This window comes from Harpia harpyja, chromosome 20 (assembly GCF_026419915.1).
Source record: "Harpia harpyja isolate bHarHar1 chromosome 20, bHarHar1 primary haplotype, whole genome shotgun sequence".
In the NCBI taxonomy this organism is placed as follows: Eukaryota; Metazoa; Chordata; class Aves; order Accipitriformes; family Accipitridae; genus Harpia; species Harpia harpyja.
Window position 1 is genome coordinate 14,100,035 of NC_068959.1, and position 25,644 is coordinate 14,125,678.

The window sequence follows — 25,644 nt, forward strand, 5'->3', positions numbered from 1 at the left end:
CACAAAAGAATATCTGTTCTGTGTTACAAATCTAACAACAAAATACATTGTTTCAGTTTCTACCAAAAAAAAAAAAAATATTTTTGCAGGTTTTAACAAATTCTCTACCTAGTCTCATGTTTCATAAAAATTGCCATGCTGCTGCTCAAATTCACTTACATACTCTCCTACTGTCGTCATACTTCAAGAAGGCATACTTTTGCTGTGTACCAGATGTAGCTAGTTAATTTTATGTCTTTTAGTGGCCATCATAGCCCTTTATTTTTCTACCTTTATTTTTCAAGTAGAAAAATAATCTATTAGCCATAAGAGGCAGTGCTATTCCTTTAACGTAGAGGAAGCTAAGGAGCCAGGAAAAGCCCAGATCTTTTCGTCCAAGTGGAAGATGTTCTAGGTTCCACAATGAAGGATGAAATCAGCATCTTGCACATTAGGAGAGTGCCTCAAAACCATGAAGTATCTGCTAAGTGAACATTTTCACACTTTTCACCCCCTATTTCTGGAGGTGAATCACCATCTGGCACAGACTGAAAGAGTCCAGGGATCATCCAGATAAGAGGCATTTGAAGCCTGACTCCAGCATAGTGGTGAGAGCACTGATCTAGTCTCTCAGTCTCAAGGAGAATGGTTTCTACCTAAGAGCTAGAAGCCTTCTGTCCTGAGAAAGGCACTTCCTGGCAAAAGTGACTGGCTAAACATTATCACCCTGGAAATTTTCAGGTTTGGGTGTGAAAATTGAAGATAAATGCAAAAAGTGTTAAGCCTGAAGTCCTAGGACAGCTTAGGACTTAGTTTTAGGTGTTTGAGTTCCAATTTAGGTAGCCATGTTCTAAATATGTAAAACTGTGCTGCTTTGCTTTACAGCTGGGTAGAAAATAACCAAGTTAAAAGTGCATGCTGCTTGACATGATAGTTATAGACAGACAATAGAAAAATCTTACTGAAAATGGAAGAAATACACTAATAAAAGTTTTAAGAATTAGCTTCCCCCAAATTATTATTGTATATTATTCTCAATATGAAAATGTAAGACATTCTAGATTTTTCTGCAGCATTTTTTTAACCCAGTCAATACTTTCTTTCTATTTTGTTACCTACTCATGCCATATTCAGTCATCTTTTGCAGAAATGTATTTAAATCACTTTCTCTGTAATCATTGTTTTCTATAAACACTGCTAAAACAGACATTTTCCCCCAGTTTTCAAAACGTCTCAAGAGTGAAGTTCTTCTTTTGATTTCTCCAGTCACCACTCTCCATACAGTCATACACAACAACAACATCAGGCTGAAGAACATTCCTAGTCATACCTCATCTTAGTGAAAATCAGAAAACTGATTCATCTGGGTAGCATACAAACCAATCTAATATTCAATCAAAAATATTTATAAAATATATCATTTAGTTAAACTATCAATTCAGCTGTCATATACATTTTCCCCCTTTTTCTCTAATCCTCGTTTTGTATTTCTTATTTCAATTCCTTTGAGAAAGCAGTTCTAGAACTAGCTTTTAATCCAGAATGAGTACTTAAAATAATATTTAGTGTCTTATCTGTCCTTAACACAAGTGTCTGAACTGCACTAAAAATGGCAGTTTATCTCCAAGATTTATTACAAAAAAATTTTAAAAATCGTTATCCATTCTTAGAATACTTAAGTAAAAATTGTTTCTGGAATATCATCAGTTATATAGAATACAGCAATAAAAATAGCATCAAAAAGGCAAAGAATAGGTTTTAATTTGAAGCCATGATTAAAAGGCTAAAAATAAAAGATAGAAGAGTTAGAAATGGTTCATACTGACCTGAGTCCATAAAGGACTGTCCCATCTGGATGCAAACGGATCATTCTGTTCTTCACAGTAACACCATGTACAAATGACTTCTTGTCATTCAGAAAATAGGTATCGGGAACCCACAGCTGATCAGCTACTCTGTTGTCCAGAGTAAGGTTTAGAGGTATTACATTATACGACAGCCTCTTATCCCTCCACGCTTGCTGAAAGTACATTGTCAGGGTATAGTCCTGTGATTACAAAAACAAAAAAAATAGTTTGCATTGAAACAGACAGCACACATATGCAAAAAAAAAAAAAAAAAAGCACAAATACATGTTTATTCATTGTGACTGTTCTTAAAGGCAAACATTTCTGTTCACAATTTCCATAAGTAGATTTATTTATTTTTACAGTACTGAACACCCTGTGTATACTGAATAACAGAAATAAGAATATAGAAAAGATGGGGTATTTACACATTATGAATGACTTGGGAGTTCTCATTTCAATATTTTAAAATAAAATGGAAAAAAAATTGTAGATGTTTAACAGTCAGCAATTTCTGTAGCACTTTAAAAGCCTGGGAGTTCTAGGAAACAGGAACATTCACAGATTTGAATTTCATCTCATGGTCTCCACTGTATTCAGTAGAGCTCTGGATCAGGCCTTGTACCTCTGAAGTTGCAGTTACCGCCCAAACACTTCTCTAAATTAAAATCTCTTCAAAGTCTGTTAACTTTCCCCTGGGCACTGAAATCAATGGGAAGTCTCTGAGGTTTCTATGCTACAGAGTCTTAGTCTTCTACTTAATTTTACAGATGAAGTAACTCTGGTTACTTCAATGGAACAATTCAGAGAGCACAATTAAGCATCTGGGTAAATATTTGCAGTATTATAAGACTTGCTTTGTCTTGATGCAGGCAACTAGTGTACAGTACTTTGGAGATGTTTTGATCTTTTCATGTTTTAGAGAACAGTAAAATTACAAAAATTACATTTTTGTAAGACCTGTTATACAGACGCGAATATTCATTATATATTAGCCTATACTAAAAAAACACTGTAAATAATACACAAAGGAGCTGTATATCAGATCATGGATCACTGGGTCGAGGGCTGTAAAACAATACTGAAGGAATACCAAAGGGAGGAATATTCTAAAACCAGTATTTTGTTTTGCTTGTTCTACAGAAGCCGTAATCAGGCCTCAGACTGTTTTGATTTAGAATTCATATTTAACATGGACTTTATTAAATAGTAAGAACTGTTAGCTTACAAAAGATTGCTTTCAACAGAAAGTCAACAAAAGCTGCTGTGATTATCAGCAGCCCCAGGATTCAGCCATGTCAGAGTATGAAAGTCTATATTCTATGCTTCAGTCTGAAGCACTTAAAACAAGAAATCCCACCTGACTTAGAACAAATAATTAACTATGGTGACTACATCTCACAAACTAATTTCTAGCACTGCATAACAAAAAAAAGCATGCAAGATATGAACATTTTATTGCATAAATTGCAATATTATTTCTCATTAGCTACTTTATATTTTAAAGAAGAAGAGACCACTATTGAAACTGGGTTTATTACAGTTGGCAAAGAAACATTAATCTTTCTGCCAAAATACTTTAAAAGTACCTGCCACTACTGTATTTTACAAGCATTTTCATTTAAAAAAAAAAAAAATATTTGACATGTGAACACTATACAGAACTTCTCACAAAATACAAAAGTAAAATTTTCTCATTTTGCAGTTTCACAGACTAAACTTTCAAAAAAAAAAAAAAAATCTACAAAAATGCCCCTGTAAGAAATCACTGAAAATTACTTAAAAAAAAAAAAAAAGAAAGAAAGAAAAAGGGTAAGTTTTACATTTGTAGAAATTATCTTTTCACAGGAAAGCCAAGGATGTGATAACACCAAATCTCACAAAATGTACATGGAAAAGGTACCTTCCTCAGTGAATGAGAAAACAGACACAATAAATTTCTTCCACTGCTATGCAGAGAGGTGGGATTCCTCTCACTTAACTTCAAGCCCTGGAGACACATCTCTCTCCACTGATTTTAGAGCATCTAAGGCAGTCAGTCCCAACCTATGCACATTGGTGAAACACGTCCAGTTAAGCAAAGTGAATTCAAGTCAGTGTCAATGGCAAATTGAAAAGAAAATCAAAATCAGGTATAACCTTTATTACCAATGTCCAAGTATCCAGAAAACTATTTTTCCTCTCTTTATTAATAAAACTTTTTATGCATAAGTTAGGTTGGTGCAATTATTCACTTCAAAATGTACATGGTCCACCCTTAAAAACACACATTATGGAGGGCCTGTGACAACTATGGCTATTCCAGCAGAGTTCTCTAAGCAATGACACAGCACCTAGAAACTAATTGACCCTACCTCTTCTGCAGAACAATGTGCACTCAGATGAATCAGTATAAACTGTTTTTTTAGAAAGATGTGTATTTCCATGGTGGAAACACCGTTAGGCATCTTTCCCCAGAAAAGCCCACATCCATGAGCTTCAAAATGCCTCTCCAGTTTTCACTGAAGTGGGGAGAAATAGTTACAGCCTTTCTTCCCTGTCAACACAAAACCAGAATGGTAATGTTGTCCCTTCAGTCTTCCCACTTGCGCTGGTTAAAGGTTAATCATCTTCACTTGCTATGCATTCAGCCCTACCCTGCAGTTGCTAATGGAAGCATGTACACCCAGCCCGTACACAAACCACTGCTCAGCTTTAGTAGGGTGTCACAAACATTAACAAAACTGCACAGTTACAAGAAGATAAACACCAAATAAGTTTTTCCAATTATTTTACTACCAAATATATTTACCTGGTAACTATTCTAATCTGATCAGTTTTAATGATCTGGAATCTTTTCCCCTCCCCACCCCCTCAGGATCAGCATGAGAGTCTGCTTTCAAGAATGCTCCACCTACATCTGAAAAATTTTACTGTTATGCTTCATCACTGTTCTGCAGTATTTGATTCATAACCAGATACCAGAAAATGTTCAGTAATATATTTCCAGTAAGAAAATATATTAGTCTTCATTATACTAATATATCACAACAAAAAGTAGATGAGCTGTAGCAATTGCTCCCCTATTATCCTTTGAATGTTGCATTTTATTCCTATTCTAAAGAATAATCCACATGTATTAATATATAGCATATGTACAGAACATGCTTCTCTCTTTACATCTCAGTAAAAGAGGAAAAGAAGAGGAGAAAGAAAACTAAACATGCATGGTTCAGTGCATAAAAATGAGTTACATAAAACTGTAAATTTGGAGCACTGGTATATCTGCAAGAAAAGCCAAGTCATCAGGCTGGAGTTCAGAATCAAACACACCGTTCCAGAAAAAGAGCTGGTGTTCCAACTAAAAACTATTTGTCATCTGTTGGCCCTAGTTTTCAGATGTGACTGGAGTTTCTGATGGCCAAAATACCTAAATAATTTTTTATACCCTAAATAATTTTTTATAAAACCCTCACAACCTTTCAAATTTAGGTAGGTTTGGGTTTTTTTTAATTCTTATTAAAAATAAATGTGTTCCAAGCTACATATTTCAAAGTGTAAGTGATTAGTTAGAAAAAAAGGAAAACCTGTCACATAAGCTGCAATTCACTCCTTAGAAAGGAGGGAGGCATCTGTTTTCAAAATCCCAAATGAAACAGTAATTCAAAAAGAAGATATGCAGGTACAAAGTGTCCCTGAGAAATACTACAAGAAAAAACTCTGTTAAACTCGCATTAAATATGGGAAATCCCCTCTATTATAAGGATAAACATCAAAACAAACATGCAAATATCTTGTCTCTTTAGGAAGACAGGCACACAGAAGTAGAGGAATAGAAGTGGCTAATAAAGGATGATTTTAATTTAAGGCCTTAGCATCCTATTAAATTCACAGGATGGGAATGTTAGAAGCTTAGTGTAAGTACGAAGACGAAACACGTGTCAATTCATTGCAAAAGCCTAGGAGAAGGCAGTAATTACAATGAGTTCAAAGAAATACGAACCCAAACCTCATGATGACTACGTCTGTGTATACCATTACACAGACAAACTACAAAGGTACAGGCCATTTATAACACAGGCATACAGAGACACATTGTACAAATACAAATAAATAGGTACATCAGTTACCCTGAGCACGTGAAGCTTGAAATGCTGTACTAAATTTTATTAGTATAGACAAAGTTACGAGTAAAGCCTAAAATATAAATAGGCATATAGTGTATTTTCTGTAAGTACACAAATATTATTTGTATAACTTTCATCATTATTCCATTGTTCACATAGATTTAAACTTAATAGACTTTTTTATTCTGTCCAGATGCAGAAATTTAGGCAACAGAAAAGGAATGGTTACTCCTATTCTATCCTGATCAAAGAAAAGATCTCTCGTCTTTTCCTCACCAGGTGAAGTTCAGCTTCCCAGTTTTCTTCTTATTTCACACAATGAACAGAAAAGCAGCAAATATGAGACAAAGTTAATCTTAATGTAAATTTTCTCATATGAATAAAAAAGTAACAAACAGTTTTACTAGTATTAGCATATTTATGAGTAACTTTTATCCTGAACGTTATCTTTGTGCAGTGGTTGTCTGCAAACACTTCTAGCTGCTGGAAATGTATATATGCTGGGAGATTTAAACTGGAATTTAGATAAATAGAATTTTTACACATGGCCAAGTTGTCAGTTAATGACCATCCACTTCAAAGATCCAAGGGAAGATACTGTGCAGGAAAGCATCAAATCTGAAAACTGGCACTCTTATTTATATTCTCTCATTTCGTTAATACTCTCAAATAAAAGTTTTCTTAAGCCGAAAAAGAAATGCCAGTTTGGGCCTATTATTAGCTTACAAAGATTAAAATACAGGCCTTAGCTAAACCCACCCATGGGCCAAAACCTGTGAAATGTATACTGCTGGTCTTCTTTTTATATTGGAAAAAGAATCGAGGCAAAAAAAGGAAAAAAAATTCATGAATGTTCACAATGATGGTGGAATCTAATGCAAAAGACTGTGCCAGATGTAGATTTTTCCAAAGCATGAGGATAAGGTCCAATGTGAAAAAAACAACATTTAAAATACAGGTCTGTCTTCTACATTCCACAAAACAGGACTGATTCACAGTGCACCTTAAAAACATATACCAGCACTCGTATTAACAGGGATATAATACAGCTACTGAAACACTTTGGAAGTAAAAAAATCAGGAAACTTTGGAGAAGAAAAAAAAGTAAGTAGAAGGAACATTCTGTATATTGTAAATACAACATATAGCAGCATGGAGTTGAAGAAGATATTTCTCTCTACTCATCAGTAATGAATGGAGAACTTATTTGTTGTTTGGCTTAAGTCCACTTCTCATAATTTTCCTGGTTATTCCTAACTCGTAAAAATACTTTACTACATTTCCCAGTACGGCATTTTTAAAGCTAAGTAATTTCCTTCTGAAAATGCTTAAAGCTGAAGATTTTGCCTGAATGCTTTATTTATTTACCACGTACATTTAAAAAAGTGTCTGTTGATGACATATTTAAAAGTGCCATTGAGTAAATTATGAAAAAGTATACATCTACACAGCAAAATGTATGTTAATATATTAAAAGCTATTATATATTTAAGAAGAAAGGACCAAATGTTAATTCTACTCCCTCCTCAGACTCAAACGAAGTTATCACTGATGGGTGCAATTTCTACAGCGGAAAGCACACAACACGTTCCACTACTCCAATGGTATATAAAACAATCCAAAACTAAGCACTTCAAGCTAAAGGAGCTTCAGTGGATTTATTTCAAAAGCAATGTCTTTCCCTGAGTGCTGACTGACAATCCTTTCAGTCCTCATTTTGTTTAAAACCAGTCACTACATGTTCGATTCATAATTACCTATCTCACAGTCTTGTCAAGAAAATTAACATAAAAATTCTGCTCTGTTAACACTGGAGACACCACAAAGTGACTTACATAAAAGTAGAATGAACTGTTGAAAGAACGGGTGATACCAAAGAAGTGTCAAAATAAATTCTGTCATATGTCCTTTCAAAAAAGTATTTTTCACATTCTGTAAATCTTCACTTCAAAAAAATGACAATGACATCAAGAACCTTACACAGAGTTCAAGTTGAACTCTCTTGATCATTGAGTCCCACTTCCCAGGCTGGCTTCAAATCCATGAAACACTTCTAGTTAACTGTGACTCCTAAAACTTACCAGGTAGTTCTTCTTGACAGGAACTGTAAGATCTAAAGATCTAAAGGTCTACGATCTTTCCAAAAAGGAAAAGATCCCAAGTAAGCTTACCATTTATTCTGCAGCAACCATCCCAGAATTACTCATCAGCAATTCTCATTTCTCAGCTGAACAAATAAGCAAAAATGGGCTGTTTATCTCCTACAACAGTTCTCAGAAAAACACGGTATTATTGAATCAAGCAAGAGACTTGTGTATGAAAGCCGAATGGCTGTCAGCAGAGCTTGACTCCCAGACATAAAACTTCTTACTACTGATTATATGAAATCTGCAGTAAGAGACTGCTTACCATTTCTACGACAAGATCGTGAATTTATGTCTCCTTAGCACTACTGACAGGAGCCAATATTTATATTGTTTCTACACAGTGATTTATATATTGCACTGCAATACAGTGTCATTACATTTCATGCACTGAAATGAAATAAAGCAGTTATGGCTGGTATGTTTCCTGAAACGTCAATTAGTTTAGCAAGACACTGTGACACTTGATTTTAATTTCTGACAAGTCACCCAGACTGAACCATGATACTGCACTTTTACCGAGCCAGCAATCTGCATGTCATTCCAATCAAAAAGCATCTGCCGTATGTCTTTTAACTCTCTCTGATTTGCTGTCTCTTGATAATAAGAGGAAGATTGATTAAAGTGAACTTGGACTGAAAACTGTAATCTAACTGCTACTTGCTTAAGAGAGTCACGTATCTTGACATCTTCAGATTTTTCTCTTTTTAAAGGATCTAGTTCTCTTTATACAGCATTGCAGGATTCTCAGATGAACAGTGCAAATGCAATGTAAGATGAATAAATGCAAACTATAGTCCCTTTAAAAAAAGTTATAGAACAGTATTTTTCTGCCTCAGACAAAATTATGTGCTATTATTATTTATTCATGTCTTTGAAGTAGAATAAAGTATTTTAAGCCCCAAGAAATATAAAAAAAATTATTTACATTTGAATTTCAAATTTTTCTTGACTCATGTATCACAAGCCATTTCCCAGAGAAGGGAGAATAATTCTGAGTTCACAGATCATTTCCTATGCAATCGTACAATCCCACAGTTCTTCAGAAAGGTAAATACCTACAACAGAAATCACATTTATATTGCTTTTATTACTAGGCTTCCCTTATTGTAGCTTATTACTAAGAGTATTGCAAAAGAGTAAAAAATATTGATAATACTAAAGAACAAACAAACAAACAAAATCGTAACTTTTTAAAGTGGAAATAAACCGGTGATTAAGCAGAACTGGAGATCCAATTGGAAAGTTTGATGAGAGCAGATGGTGGCCTAAGTTATTGTTTTGCAGAAGAGACTCAAAAGCAAAAAAAAAGAAACAGCTACCAGAAACCTGTGCATCTTACTGATACTTGGGGGGGGGGGGGGGGGGGGGGGCAGGGGGCAGGATAAAATCCAGGATAAGAATATAGTATTGATAGTGAGATTAAATCTGGCTGAAACATGAGAACTCAGGTTGTGCGTGGGTGCAGAACTAAACTGGCATGTTTGGATGAATGCTCTTTTTCCTGATGCTTTATAGTTTCCTGAGTTGCTAACATATAAACAAAGCCTTAAGAATACATTTAGAAACTCAAAGAATTGCCAAGCTAATGCTGCTCCATCGCAATTACCTTCCAAACAACTTACAAAATTAATAATAAAACAAAGAGGTGTTCATTTAAAGCATATAATACTTATTTTAAGATAAGTATTTTGCAATATTTTTCAAGGAGTACATTGAAATGAATAAGTATTCCCAGAATTTATTTACTTATTTTAAAATATAGCCTTGCTTCCTTCGATCAAGATGTCACTCCATCAAGGCAAGGAGATGCCAATGATAAAAGTGCCATTAATATGCCTGTTATTACGCTAGCTAGCTCCGTCTGCTTTTCCGCATCTAAAAGGGCGTGTAACAACCCCTAAATTCCCAGCTGCAGGCTTTGGTCCAACAGAAACTGAGACTTAATAAGAATAAAACAGTTTGAGATGCACTCAGCATTTTACTGCTAGAACAGGTTGTTTATTTACATCCTTCACAGTTTGCCAAAAGATGAGGCTGCTAGAGAATTTGGCTGCCCATTACAAAACCTGTTAAACCCTCATGAACAGTTACAGTTCTTCCCTTTAACATACAGCCTGCTGACATTTTAAGGAGTCCTGTATCACCTCACTTAACCTTACACACTGGAGTGTTCGTTTTTCAGAACTACTAACAACTATCAGCAATACAAAATATTTCAGCCTCAAGAATTAAAGTCTCAAGCGCTGTAAGCAGAGCATTCTCAGTACTAGGTCTAAACTTCCAAATGTTACTATATCAATAATTCCCTAGAGTCCAAACTAAACCACAAGCAAACTCCTAATTTATCTCACTAAGCAGTCACTTCTGCTGCTTCATTCCTGCAAAGAAATGGTGGCATGTTTACGTTTTAGGATGATACAATGAACCTCTGAGCTGTTTTGAGTGATGAAGTAATGGGAACACTCTAAATGCTTACAAAACTATTGAAAACAGCAGTAGTAACACTCCCATTGCTACATTATCAGTGATGACACAATCATCCTTTCAGAAATACTAAAACAAGTCACAAAGTTATCTCAATGAAAAAGTATAAATTTAATTTTAATATTCAAAAGTTAAGAGAAATAGCTGACAAAAATTTGATTATCTGAGCTTCAGACAGAAATTGGACACTTAAGTGCTGTTGAGAAATGCAGTATTCTGACAAAAATATGCCCCTTCTGTGATCCCATTTAATTGGGCTGCCTGAGGATGCACTTCTTGAAAAAGAAAAATACTACATGAATGTTTTATGGGATCATTTTTATAGGCAAAGGAATTTACTTTGCTATATTTAGTTTGTTTTACTAAGCAGATTATTTAGCTAGTATTTTTTTTCAGGTAAAAAGCTAGCCGTCTCCTCAGTTAGCAATGGAGAAGTTTCTGCAAGATAACTTCCATAACAGACACACTAAAGAAAGCATATATATATATATATATATGTATATTCTTCATTGTCCTAAATATGTTCAAGTGATTTTCCTATTCTGCTGTTCTGGTATTACTGCTACCCTCTGTTTGTCAAATCTACGTCATATTGTCTCTGTACCACAGAATACCAAAACACTTCAGGTGGCTTTCAGATAAATTGGCCTTCAAGATTTTTTTCCTATGAATTCTTTCACAGGTGAGAACACTATTAATTTTTGCTTTGCTTGTGATGTAATAACTGTGAGATCAAGATAAATAAAATCTTATTAACCTATGTGAAAATGCCCTTTTGATTGAGAGGGCCAAAGACAACATCTCAGATATGCTTACTGTAAATATAACAATTCTTAAAAAAAGATGGAGTAAGTATGAACATTAATCAATACTAAGGCAATATTTTCAGCAGTCTCAGCGTTAGGCAACTACTAAACATCACCTCCATTTTAAAGACAAAAAGGTAAAGAGAGAGCTAGAGAAGCTCAGACTAAAATATTCAGACAGATTTTAGGAGGCATCAGAGTGAAAATTACTAATCAAGCTGGGCAACCCTATAATTTTTTCAAAATTTAACTTAAATTGTAGGTAGTCAACAGTCAAGAAAACACTGTTATATTAGCATTGGAAAAGTGGACAAAAATCAGAGAGCTTTTCTAAATGTTGCCCTAAACAAAGTGTTTGATAATATAATACAGATAACTGATTAATTCATGAAATGATTTCTTTCTTCAGTGCTTCTTGACACTGAACACTGCCGCATTTTCTGTTCTGGCTTGGAATACCCTTTAGCAAGATACAGGTTCAGTTATTATACAGTTTTATCAAGGCAGTTATCATTACCTTATATTTGTAACACTTCTAAAACTAAATAAGGATGTATTTAATAATAAATCAAAATTTTAAAACAAATTTTAAGATCAGCTCACAAAGCAATGTTTGCACGCATTAAACAACAATCTCACAGACAACATTGACATAAAAGACAGACAGTGAGTGAGAGCAAGAAAGTGAGTTTGAGGAGAAGTTTTATAAAAAAACCCCAAAACATTTCCTCTAAGATTTAGAGTTCATCTCAGAATTATAAAAACAAGATGCATAACATTTCCTTTAATAATGTACTGTATAACTCAAATAAAGTTAGACTGATTACATTAGCTTAGTATAGTTTCCAAGAGCTGCTGTTACTTCACAGAAATTTACAGGAGAAAAGGAGCCAGGTATGTGGATGACATACCCTGATTTTATTTTTGCTCTATTTTTCTTGTAAATGAACTGAGTCCTTATCCCTCGGTCTCTGTGTATGCATTTTCTCCCACACTACTACCAACCGTACTAGATTTCTATGCTGTTTTTCTTGGTGGGTTTTGTGGTTTTTTTCTTTTAAACAAAAAAAGAAACAAAGGTTAGGTGGAAACCCTAAATAGTTCACTTGCTTTTATCAAATGCACCCATTTGGAAACACAAACGGAAAGGGTTCTAGGCAACTGTAATCTGCCAGTTATTTTTAATGCTGTTCCCCACTCACATATGAAGCACCAGCCGCAGTTCACTTCTGTTAAACACTGTCACCACAGATCCTGCAACACTTCGTCTCTCTGGCCTGCTGATTCCAAGAAGTCCTCTAAAACGCTTCATTAATCTGCTAGTGACAAACTGATGTCTTGAAAGAAGCAATGTACTCTGGAGAGTACAAATCTCCCACAGATACATTCCTATAAGCATTTATATATCATGGTCTAATACACCAGAGGCTACACGCTGCACTTCAGACTAATGTGTTTCTTCCCTGTTTACATATAAATCTTGTGGGAATAGACCAAACACCTCGATTTAGCTGCCTTCCCCAGCCAATAATCTCTTGAATCCTGTAACCTTAGGTGCAGATTTCATGGGGTTTGAACAGTATGAGGACAAAAAGAAATAGCATCATGTCACGTAGGCCTTTTCCTGTATTTTAAAAGCTCTCCTCCCCATAACCCAAGATGTAACAGGCTGCTTCTCTCAAAAATATCAGGCACTGCAGAGAACTGTCAGCACTAAAGTAAAAGGACCATTTTAAACAAGTACATATAATTTCTTTCATAGTGATGACAAGCCTGTGGAAACCGATAGAAAGTCCAATTTGCATGACAGCCCAACACTTCAGCAAAGACAACACACTTAGTAGAGACTTATTCCAAGAGAATAAGTGATGTATTCAGATGAAAAAAAAATGAATATTATTATGTTTTAGGGAGAAAAATCTGAAAAAAATTCAGGTGGAAAAACATTGCATCTTTAACAGTCATTGCACCTGCATTAATTATACTTGAAATTGTTCATGGTTCAGCACAGACAAAGCCTATTGGAATATCTCACAGGGAAGAACTTCCATTCCAAGTGCCTCTATTACAAAGGTGTATTTTCCTTGATAGATACAGAAAACTTTATAGCAAAGAGCAACTGCAATGCCCACAGCAACAAAATACCCCTGGTTTTCAACAATCAGTCTGCATATTTTATCTACAAGAAGTCAACAGGAGATTAATATTGGAAAGATTTGCAGGGACAATGCTGTGTTAGTATTTTCCCAGGATCATAGGAAAACTCAGGCTAGAAGAGACCTCATGAGGTCTCTAGTCCAACCTCCTGCTCAAAGCAAGATCAGCTGTGAGGTCAGACTGAGTTGCTCAAGATTTTATCCAACCTGCTCAAAGACCTTGAAAAATGGAGATTTACCTTTCTTTCTATATGGATTAGAACAACATTTTAATAATAATGAAATTGATACTTGCATTTAGAAAGAAACTCCCTATACTTCAAAATGGAAAAACCAGGATGGTCACCCTAACCTAGCAATGACTGCAATTTAATTTCAGTTTGATTTAAAATCACTGTTGTCTGAGTTTTAGAGCCATCGCACACTACTGCTTCTATTCTGTCTAGTATACTATTATTCCAGTCTTTGTGTCACTCAGTAATCCCTCCACTCTTTATTTTCACAACTATTTGAACCACTTAGAAATCAAGACAATTCATTTACCATTGAGTTTTTGAACGCATATATGGTTCAGTATTTCCTGTACTCTTCAATTGTCACCAGCAACTTTACTTCTCATGAAACTTTTCTCTGTTCCTATACAGTAAATCTATTTTGACAAACTTTTTTTGTTCTCCCTCTCTTTTAATGTTAATCTTCATGGCTTCCCACCTATGCCAGAGAACTTTCTATGCATTTAAATAATTAATTTCCATTTTCCATTATAGTTAATAGTTACTTTGTAAATAACCCTGATTGTACTTTGTCAGACTGAAGCTATCTTGTCATCAAGACCTATTAATTTAATGTCATTATACTTGCAACTATCTATTCTCAGAAACATACTCCAAGAATCCGGGGGGGGGGGGGGGGGGGGGCGGGGAGTGGAATGGCATCCTTCATTACTGAGTGGATTTATTTATTTGCCTGTCTCCTACAAGTTTAAATGTCTCATCTCATCAACCTTCAAAATTTGTCTCCTTTGTGGTTGGACACAACTGCTGGAATATTGAAGACAAATGCAGTGTTGTTTTGAAACTAATTCTTAAGTTCCTCAAGGTTGAGCTGGAGAGTACCAAGAATCTGCCCCCACATAGCAGTTTTTATCAAAGTTATCAGACTGATCCACAGGATACTTTGCAATGAAAAACACACCAAATGCCTTCATCAGGAAATGAGATATTTTCCCCAAAATGCACCAAATTAAAAAAAAAAATAATAGAAGTGTATTTTTTCAGCAAAAATATTTGTATTTCCACAATAAAAACAACTTCCTCTAACTTCTGTTTGTGTCTGCCTGTCCCTTTTCAAAGTTTAAAACCAGATAAGAAAAAAACATAATTGGCTCTCAGTCACTAAAGCTTATATGTATGTTCACTGTTCTCCCCTGCCAAATAAACTGCCATTGCACTGTACAAATTACAGTTCCATAATACATATTGAATTCCATACAGTTATACTGGCAGTATCCATACAATTATACAGTTCCATAACACATGCTAAACATATATATATTTGAATGCATACACATTACTAAGAATATCCATTTTGAACAACTTAAGCACACACATACACATGCAAAAATAATCAAAAAGGTCTGTGATGACTCCACTGAGATTGTCCTGAAAATAATGACCCAACTCCTGGCAGCTTGTTCAGTCTTGATGAATTTGTAATGCTGGATTTCTGAATTAGTTTTGTACCTTCACCATAAAGATTTTGTTTAATATTTTAGTCTTAACAGGTTCAAAAACACATTAGCTGAAGTGTTTTGGGGTTTGTCTCAAATTATTAGACTTTAAGCTATCATAATAAGTGCATGGCTTTAGCAGGTGTTAGACAAGCAAAATCTCAAGTAGCTTATATATTTCTAGCCATGACCTCATGTGCTTTATACAGTATTTCTGCTTGAGCGCACTACGTGTTAGTCAGCAAGCAGAACACATCGATTTGAAATCTACTAGTTAGTAGCTGGTTAATTCATGCATGAAATGCATTTATACATCAGTTCACTGGCTTGATTTATGACACATCTATTCTTTTAAAATAACAGCATTGGTCCTCCCTCAAGAGTCACAAAAATACTTTATAACATATTCTTATATTGCTACACACTAGTTAAAATTCAGGAATTTTTTTTAAAGAAACTCTTCTTTGAGATGCGTTCTCAACTACATCCAAATGATATAGAAGTTCTCTAAAATCTTCCCTTTAAGAATAATTTTATCCAATTTAAAATCTTAAGCAATGCACTTGTAAAAAAAGGGTGTTTCACCAAAGTGTCAGTGATCTCATTCTCTTCCCCATTTTCCTTCCTCCCATAAGTAAGCAAGAAAGCAAGCAAGCACAAAACCTTCAGCATGACTTATACCCTACAAATTTGTTCCTGCAGGGCTTTGCTTATCAATGCTTTATTCTTGAATTCTGCTCATCATATTTTCAAGGAAGTCACAGCGAAAATTAGAAAGGACTCAGATTCATATTTGTAAGGAAACACAATAGAACCAGCATTTGATACCAGCACCTCTGAAAAGGAGCCCTGAGTTCCATTACAGATGGGGGGGTGGGGGTTAAAATATTATTATTATTTCCAGCTGGTCCATAACCAATCACTAAGAAGCTTGATACTTTCTTTGCTATGAAATAATTACAAAAGAAAGGAATCAAAACTGAGAAAAAAAAAAGTAAATTCATGAGTAGTACCCCATATGCACTGCCCTATTATTAAGAAGATATTAGCAATACAATTATTTTGAGACAAAAGTGCCATACCTTATATTATTTAAATTTAAGGTATGAATTTAGCTGAAAGTTGGATAGGCAAATGAGACTTCTATATGTGGATTCTACCCACAGTTCTCTCTCTTGTTTATAATGCCTTCCTGGGAGAATCACTGTATCTAAAATCATTATAATAAATAACATCTACAATATATTAATTAAAGGTTGTAGATCTTTAAAAAAAAGGCATTATGCTAGTGAAAAGTACTGGTGTTACCTCCTCATAACAATATTCCTTCTTTCCAAATGTCTAAAAATCAATTAAAGTACAGATAGAGGGTAGATAGGTGTCTCACATCAGCACAATCACTAAATATCATTACTATGAACTAAATTTTTTTTGTTTGACTTAAATATATTATAAGAATATACCAGATGTTTTAAAACACCAATTTAGAATCATAAACACGCAGAGAATTTTGAAAATCCTACTCAATAGATCTTGCTATTATAAACATTTATATTGCCTCAGGGCCTTACTATCCCAGTACCTAAGTCAATCCTAGTATGTCAAGCAAAAGTCTTCTGAACAAACAAACAGTAACTATTCATTTCAAACAACATTTCAGAACCACCACTTGCACACTCTTCCTGGAAATGTCTTTTATTGATTTTACTCAAAGTGGCTTATTTATTGTCACTTACCACTAACATACAAATCGGTTTTAAGTTTTTATTTATAATACTAACACAAATCCTTTATTGTTTGCTTTTTGCTTTGTTACTTGATATAGTACTTCTTTACTACCTGTACCAAAGCTCTGCTCCCCTTTACCACAATATATTATGGACGCTTGGAGTATATTGTTACTGCACTGGTATCTCTAATGAAAACACTGTGCCTGATAGCCCAGGCACAGAGACTAGTATTCTAACTCATGGTCTTATCTACAAAACTACTGCAAAATTTTGAGGGCTTTTTTCAGCGGGGGTGAAGGGGGAAGAACAAGGAATGTAGGCAAGAATGTTTGATCTTTCAAGGTCCCTTCCAACCTGGGCTGTTCTATGAACACTTTGAGACAAGTACGCCCTAAATTAATTGCTTAATTTCTTGCATTAGACAACTTGTTATTAATGTCACCAAATACTACAATTAAGTACCCGTCTTAAATTATCTCTCATCTCTGCAGTGTTCAAAAAGTCAAGCTAGACCTCAACTGGCCTACGGCATAACATGATTATCTATAGCAGTTCATAATTAACGAATTACAGTTATGCTGCATGCACTCTCAAACACACTTATTTATAGGAACTCACTGAAATATGAATCTTAGTATCTGCTTGTTTGAGCTAGTCAGCAAGGAACATTTATGACTGAAGATGCTCTCAGAACCTGTGAGAATTAAAGACTCTTTAGATGAAATAGAAAAAAAAATCTAAAATTAATTATAACAAAGTTTGCATGAATGGAAAGCAAATACATACTCCATGAAAGCACCTCTCCTGAGGAAAGCGTTAGGTGCTTGAAGCATATCCTTCAGTGCTTGCCAAATATGCTTTGAGCACTTTAGCAAATCAATACTGAGAAAGATCTTAAAAACAAAAACAAACAAAAAAACCAAAAACCCCACCACACACACATTCCCCCCCCCCCCCCCCCCCCCAAAAAAAAACCCCAAAATAAACCAAACCAAACCCAAACAACCCGCCAGGTAAATTCACAGGCAAAAAATAGTTCATTTTTGCATTTTCATGAAGGCCCAGAGATTTTTAGGCACAAAACTTCACATAGGTCTGGTAATCCTACACCTAGTGAAATCATGGCCAAACTTCAGTATAGGGCTTTGAAAAAAAACCTGAATTCTATAGACTGTTAATACAGACAGTCACAATTCTGAACTGGTGATACATATGAGCCATTTATAAATGGATTCTTCTTAAGATTCTTTTTGATTCTGAGTTTCTATTTAGATCCTTATTTCTCTAGATCTGGGTGCAAGGAAAGCCTCTATGTACCCTATTCTATTTCTAGTAACTTTATTTCACTTGCATTTTATTTACATTGCTGTCATACTGTGTAAAAAATTAAACATTAAACAGTTAAATAAACAGTAATATCTTTTTTATTCCCTAGTATGAGTTTATTCTAAATCCTTACGTGTGATTCCTTTAATATGAGTCAAAGGACACAAGGGTGTTAAAAAGAAAAAAACAAAACAAAACACAACAGTGCCATAAACTTTTCAATGTATTTTTTTCTTAAGAATTTATTTCTGCACTCTGCTATATCAAGATTAATAATTGTAAATAACTATTTGGATGACTTAATCAGAAACATACAAGTCCGTACCATAGACTTCAACTTCTATAATCACAAGACCTTGATTTAGTTAAGTTTTACCCTCCTCTTTTACCCCAATGAAGTTACAACAAAACAGACAGAAGTACTGAATTACTAGGTATATTTCTTAAGGACACCATGACGCTTTAGTACTACAATATATGGATTTTCACTGCTTTGGAACATGTAGTACATCAATTGCCAACTCAATGAATGAGATCTAGTCTGTTACTTAGAACAAATTTTTAATCTGTTATGCAGTCTTAAAGGGTGCTGTGAATATCCTGGCAGATTGTCCATCAACAGTAATTTTAAAATGAGGACATGACCCCTCCCTCATCATTCAGAAACTATCCCTCTGCATGATAATGGAAACCTGAGCAGCCCATCAAAAAAGTTCTTCCCCCGCCAATAGTCAGTCAGATGTTTCAAACAAAGTGAAAGAACCTTAAATCAACCACCATTAAGTAATCTGCTGATAACTTCTAAATACTTTCTTAACCCCTTTCAGGTGCCACAGTCTGGATTCTGTGAGAAAACTTCTTTCCACTCCCATCAGTGTCAGATTGTTTGGGTTGTGGGTTTGTTGTTTGGGTTGGGTTGGTTTGGTTTTGTTTTTTTTTTTTTGGGGGGGGGGGCAGGTGGAGAAGCTGGTATTTATATTTTATTTTTTAACTCCTATGTTCAAGAACAGTGCAATCACACAGGAACTTTCTAGTTGATAAGGAAACCTCAGTGTATTCATTAGTCTGTGCTTATTTGTAGCACAATAGCAACTTTTAAAATTCATCTTAGTTCAGTATAATTAGCCCTTCTGCTTAGAACAGAACAGACAACGAAATGAAGGGGTAAAATCAGGCAAAAGAAGATTCAGATTCCAACCATTAGATAATTTACACAATACCCGTACATATTATCTATTATTAACACTAAAACTCACACTTCTAAAAATTGGATGTTGAAATCTAATATTCCTGGCTGCCAGCCATGCATAGAAAACAGACAGGCTAATGCTAAAGAAAACAAATTTTTATTCATTTACCTTCTGTGTGAAATGAACTGTGCAGTGAATTATTTAGAAGAGGAAAATTGTAATTGCATGTGTAATAAAGCTGAAAATTAAGGAGAAGCAGATGGAAGACTAAAAGTTCTTTTTTTGTAAGTGATAAGAGGATGATTCATAAGTATTTGACATTAGTTAAAATTACTTATGGAACAAATGTTTATGGAAAAATGTTCTTCTTAGGACAATGTGCCATCACACAACCAGCAGAGAATTATCTGAATTGAGACCCCTAATCAAAAAGAGAAAAGGAAATAAAATGAGAAAGAAGAAAAATGGCAAACCTTTTTCACTTCTGAACTTCAGTGACTTGTGTCTTAGCTTCCTACCTCAAGAATTCAGGGCGCTATCAGAAATGTAATAGATCACAATAATTCAAATAATTTGTAGTATTAAGGGTACTTTATACTGCCACAAAATAATAATGCACTTCCTAAAGTCAGCTCAACAGAACGTGGGAAAGGATAAATGGGACATAAGTGCATGAGACTGGTGACGAAGTTACCTCACTTTGTTGTAAGCAACCCTGAGAAAAAGCTTTTTTTGCCTCCATCTACTTCTAGAGAAAAATTGGAATGAAAGCAAATGATCTTACCCACACTTATATTGTTGCATATGACTAATACATGAAGCGAACATTTGCATATATAGCTAAATATTTAAAGTATTCAGGAACAATTAAAAATACACAGATTAATTTCTTTTCATAGCTTTCCTAACGTCATGTCATGAAAAATGCAGCTACCTTACAGATGATCCTTCAATGTTTTTTGTTCATAGTAAATAGGCCAGCACTTTCATTATGCAGTCAAGGGTTCTCTTCACTCTAACATTAACACACATTATTTCCATGTAGTGCAGAAGCCAGCCTTGCTTTAAGTAGGAGTGGATGGTGCAGAACAAGACTTAAGCAGTTTGTTGTGGTCTTTCAGCAGCAGACGATAGGTGCCTTTCCATTCTAGTGTCAACAGTATTCATGCTTTAATCCAGATCTTTTGACATAGCAGACAACTTGAATTTAAAGTATCATTTAACTTGTGCTAGAGTTGTGTGCATGCAAATGGATGCACTATGCATAGTGCACTAATGCACTATGTTAATTTGGAGGTAAAATTCAAATTATACCTGGAGCTAATAATGCAGTAAAGCACATCTTAATTCTTCTATGAAACTTTTGGTTTAAAATATACAGCTATGTGTTACTGTCTCTTCATAGCACATACTTCTAGGTCACATTCTGAATCACTCATAGCCATATATTACTATTCTTAGGCATTTATTAAATATGTTAATCATGTCACATCCGAAAGGGTTTGCTGAGAATTTGAATAAATTAGTCCCTAACCTCTATTAACTATTAATAAGTATTTAAAAAGATCTGTAAAGGTAGTCTGCATATTGGGCTTCCTCTTCCACACTGACCATCTACATTGATTACTGATAATACAATAGGAACAATTTGCTCTTCAGTATTGTTTGAAGACAGACTATAAATGACAAAATGATAATGTCTGTCACCGTTTTGCTTCAAAATAACCAGCCACTCAAGTTGTACTTTGGGTTAAAAACTAGAAGGGAGAATCCCAAGAATGATTTTTAATTTTTTTTTTTTTTAAGTACCTTAGTATTTCCCTCAGTTTTATTACTGAAATTTCATGCCATGACATGAAACTGTATTAACCTGTACAAGTGATAATAGTGGTCTTATTTTGCCCAAATAACTATCTCATTTTATTCTCAAACTGAAAAAAATACTTTGGCATAAGAACATTATTTCCTTCCTGTTAGAATACACTGTTAGATGAGACAGGTTATCCTAAGGATTGGACTTCAGTACCTCTTGGTCCTACCATGACGTAGAAAAACTGTGGTGGATGACATTCAAAAATTCACATTTAGAAATGGTAATAGAATTCTTTTGCTTCTTCAAAGACTAACAATTTTTTGCATCCTTTTATACCAAACAGTGTTAACTGTAGAAAAATATACCTATTTCAATCCCCCAGTACTGGCAATGTATTCTCTGATACATAAAAACTGAGCAGTGAAAGAACTAATAGCTTCACACCTACGAAAGATGCTTGACAAAAAGAGATTTTTTTTACTTTTGACTTGTTCTTATGTACTTTTTCTCCATCTTCATGCAATGTTTTGAAACATTTATTTAATTTCCCTCATGTCCACCTGGTCAACCTGAGCATGGTAGACCTATTTTGAGGGGTTAATGCAGCCTTTCAGTTTATATTCTCATGCTAACTAAATGTACCTTTCTTTCTTCCCATAAAGGTAGCTGGTGTTTATTCCACAGCCCTTGACAATGTTTTGAGAATTAATCTCATCTGGCATTTCAGAGAAAAAGGTATGTTGACTTTGATTCCCTTGGATCTCTCCAATTCACTTATCTGTCTCCCAGACCGGGTTATAGATTACAGGATTATTCTTAGCTTAAATATTTATAAAGTGTCCATCTGTTTAGTTGTTAATATGGCCATCAGAGACCCAGTATTGTTAGTTTTACCACAGATATTTTAAGATCTCTTATAGAAATGTACAAACCAGCAAGATTCTGCAGCCAAACAGGCAAAGGGTCTGTCTGAGCAGGGAAGCTTTGATTCTGGTCTTGTTCCATATTACTGCACACCTAGTCCAATATGCTAATTACAGCAGTTAGGTTCACCTGTCAGCTGCTTAAAAATTTTTCCAATCTTTTACTCTGCCTCTATGTTGCATACAATCATCTTATGAATACAGAACCACCTAACCTCTGGGAAAACCTCTGGTAACAACCCTAAGGAAAACCCTGAAAATTCCTCCCCTCTTTTCTGTGATGGTCTGTATTAGTGTACAATAAAACCTCAGCCTTTTTTGTTTAATGCAAGCAACGGGCATTTCATATCAAAGACAACAGCAACAGCATAGCCTATATACCATAACACACCATAATTTCACAATAGGTAGACTCAAGGGCTCAGTAAATTGAAAAGAACACAATATGAAGTGTACAACTTTTGATATAAAGCCAGAAAGCCTTTTCAATTCTGTATAAGAAACCTCTGGATATACTTGTCTAACAGCAAATTGCTTGTTCCTAAAAGCATCCTAATTTCACGAATTTCTGGTTCTGCAAGACAGCTTTTTCTATCTACTGTTCTAGATCAAGAATAATATTATTATGCATTGAAAGTATTTAAGTGGAGCACATGTCAAATCAAAGTTGCTGAAATTTTCTTGTGATAAAGCAACTGTAACGGATAGTTTTTAATATCTAAGGAAATCAAACTATGGCTCAGTTTGGTTTTCTGCCTAGAGGGGTTCAAGGATATTAAGCAATTCCTCCACACACACTGATGTTCGGATGTTTCTACATATTCATTTTAATTTGTTGTTCATTATTTTGATTTTTATTTGTTCTTGCAGTGATCTGTTTGCCTACGTAATGTCTTGGTCTTTTTTCTTTCTTCCCATAAGATGAGGTTTCAGTGACTACATCTGACTCTAACTAACTGAACAGGTTATCCAAACCCAGCTTACAATATCCCACACCATATATGTAAAATCAGTATACAAAAATTATTAAAATGTCCCGACTACAACATAGAACAGAAAGTCTGGAGTCTAGCAACAGCCTGAGGCAACTTAACTGCAAGTTTCAAAATTTCAGTTAAAACAACTTGTATGGTTCTTTTTCATAAGACACATAACAATATTTTTTTTACATCATACATAAAACTCAGTAAAAGACCACTCTGAAAGCAACAGGTGCCATCATGCAATACATGAACAACAAGCTTTAAATGTGGACATAACTAAGCTTTCAGAAATCAGTTTGGTACCTCCCTCTGGCAGACTGCTCCAGCCTTTCACATATGGATTTTAGTGGCCATATTGCAGACTTATTAACTGATGTTCTGCATGCCTGTCCGTTAAAGATGTAATTTTCTTACGCCAAGCAAACTTATCTGCAACTAGCTAAGGATATCCCACATCCAGGCAAAATATGAAAGTAACAGGACATTAACAATATTAGTTCCACAAAAGAAAACCACATATTTGCAAATTCAGGGAAGGAAAATGGCATGAGGCAAGTACAGGAATAAAAGAACACAAATTATGGCTTTTGAGAATACAGGTCATGCTACAGAGATCTCCAGATACAAATATAATTTCTACCATGGAACAGGCTGAGCAATTTATTCCCTGACTTTTTTTTTTTTTTTTTTTTTTAAAGTCTAGTAGATGATTTTGCACTGAGCACTAGGAATTTGGTGAAAGATAGAGACAAATAGCCAAGAAAATTACTGCAGAAAATGGCATGCTGGTATCATATAACACATGGCAGAATCCAGGACCTTGTGTAGTAAGGAACAACACCTCTGCCAAAAGCCTGTCTGTTACCAAGGCTGAAGCCCCAAAAACCAAAAAAGCACTGACAAAAAAAGGCCAACAAAACCAGACAACCACATATCATTATCTGTCTTCCAGAAACATAGAAGGTTAGCTTGTGAGGTTTTCTAAAAGTTTTAAGATTATTCCCCCCACGAAGCATCATCAAAAAGATTGTTCTTCATTTTGTTCAAACCATAAGAAAATCTTAACACCTTGAGAATTGCCCCTGCTCACAATCCTATCTCAATGAAGGGAAGACACAGAAGATCAACAGAAATTAGCTGCATGAACTAACATAAACTTTACATTTACATTTTGTTTTCTGTGTAGAAGGAAACACGCCTAGACAATTTCTTTCTGTAATACTGTGTTACTTAAGAGATAATGTGAATGAAACAGTGCATTGTTAGAGGATAATGGTCTCCTGCTGCTATTAAATGCCAAGGCACAGCTAAGCCATTTATTTGCAAAGCAACGGACATTAATCCTATGATAATATTCTACTACAAATGACATTTCTATTATCCTGAATAGGGTACGTTGAATCAATCATTTGATCTGATACCTGCTATTGCGACAGAACAACAGTTGCTCAAACGTGCTGCTCTGAACTTGCAGCATTTGAGCTGACCCCCTACAGAACCCTGCAGCATTTGCAACCTTCAATCCAAGCATGTAAATCTCAGCCAAGTCTCAAATAACATTAGATATATATGTTTTATGGCCATTTTGTAGACAGAGAAACTAAGACTTGCCCCACCTTACAGTACAGCTTAGCAGAATGACCAAAAGCAGATATGGAGAAATACTTACCTTAAAGGAGAAGTATGCTTTTCTACTTGGATTTGCAACCATTCACTAGCACACAAAAACTTGGATGTGTTTTATAGCACCAGCATGAAAGGTTGGTGTCCTTTCAACCTTCAGAATGAGGTATGCTGTATGCCAAGAAAGAGGGCATGGAGGACATGGGGGCATCATATTTCAAAGATTTCAGGTATCTAAAGAAAGTAGACTGCTCTTTTCCTTTGACTCATTGTTCATGCACCACTCCTGCACAGTGTGGGCCTCAAAGCAGTAATAACTTAACTCTGAGATTTGTTCAAAGTCTCAGAAGCATGACTCAATGGCTACTTTAAAAATTGTTTGTTTTCTGAATTTCTGCACCAAGATGAACAAGCAACTTCTTGAAAAGGCCCTGAAATCCTTCTTCACCTGAGGGAAAAGCAGATGATTTGAGCAAGGTTTCACATGTCCATGGACTGGCTGCATCTTCAGACATGTTTGCCATTTTCTTTAGGTGGATGGAGATTTCGGGATGGCCTGTGGGGCAGTCTAGTGTAAAAAGAAGAGAGAACTCTGATGGCAGGGCTTGTTGTCTGTCCTTGGTGTCTGTGCATAGCTCAGTGCCTTGGTGTCTGTGCATAGCTCTTACTGAGACCATATGTCCTGGTTTCAACTGGGACAGAGTTAATTTTCTTCCCAGTAGATGGTATAGTGTTGTGTTTTGGATTTAGTATGAGAATAATGTTGATAACACACTGATGTTTTTAGTAGAAACACTACTTA

General features: G+C 35.0%; 1 protein-coding gene across 3 annotated transcripts in view; it reads right to left on the reverse strand.

Annotated features, from left to right (window-relative positions):
* Positions 1–25,644, reverse strand: part of GABRB2 (gamma-aminobutyric acid type A receptor subunit beta2) — a 179,358-nt gene that overhangs the window by 117,437 nt on the left and 36,277 nt on the right. For all 3 annotated transcript variants that reach the window (XM_052771946.1, XM_052771947.1, XM_052771945.1), the window contains one exon: positions 1,806–2,026. In XM_052771946.1, coding sequence (XP_052627906.1) covers positions 1,806–2,026 — 221 coding nt within the window. The remainder of the gene's footprint in view (positions 1–1,805; positions 2,027–25,644) is intronic.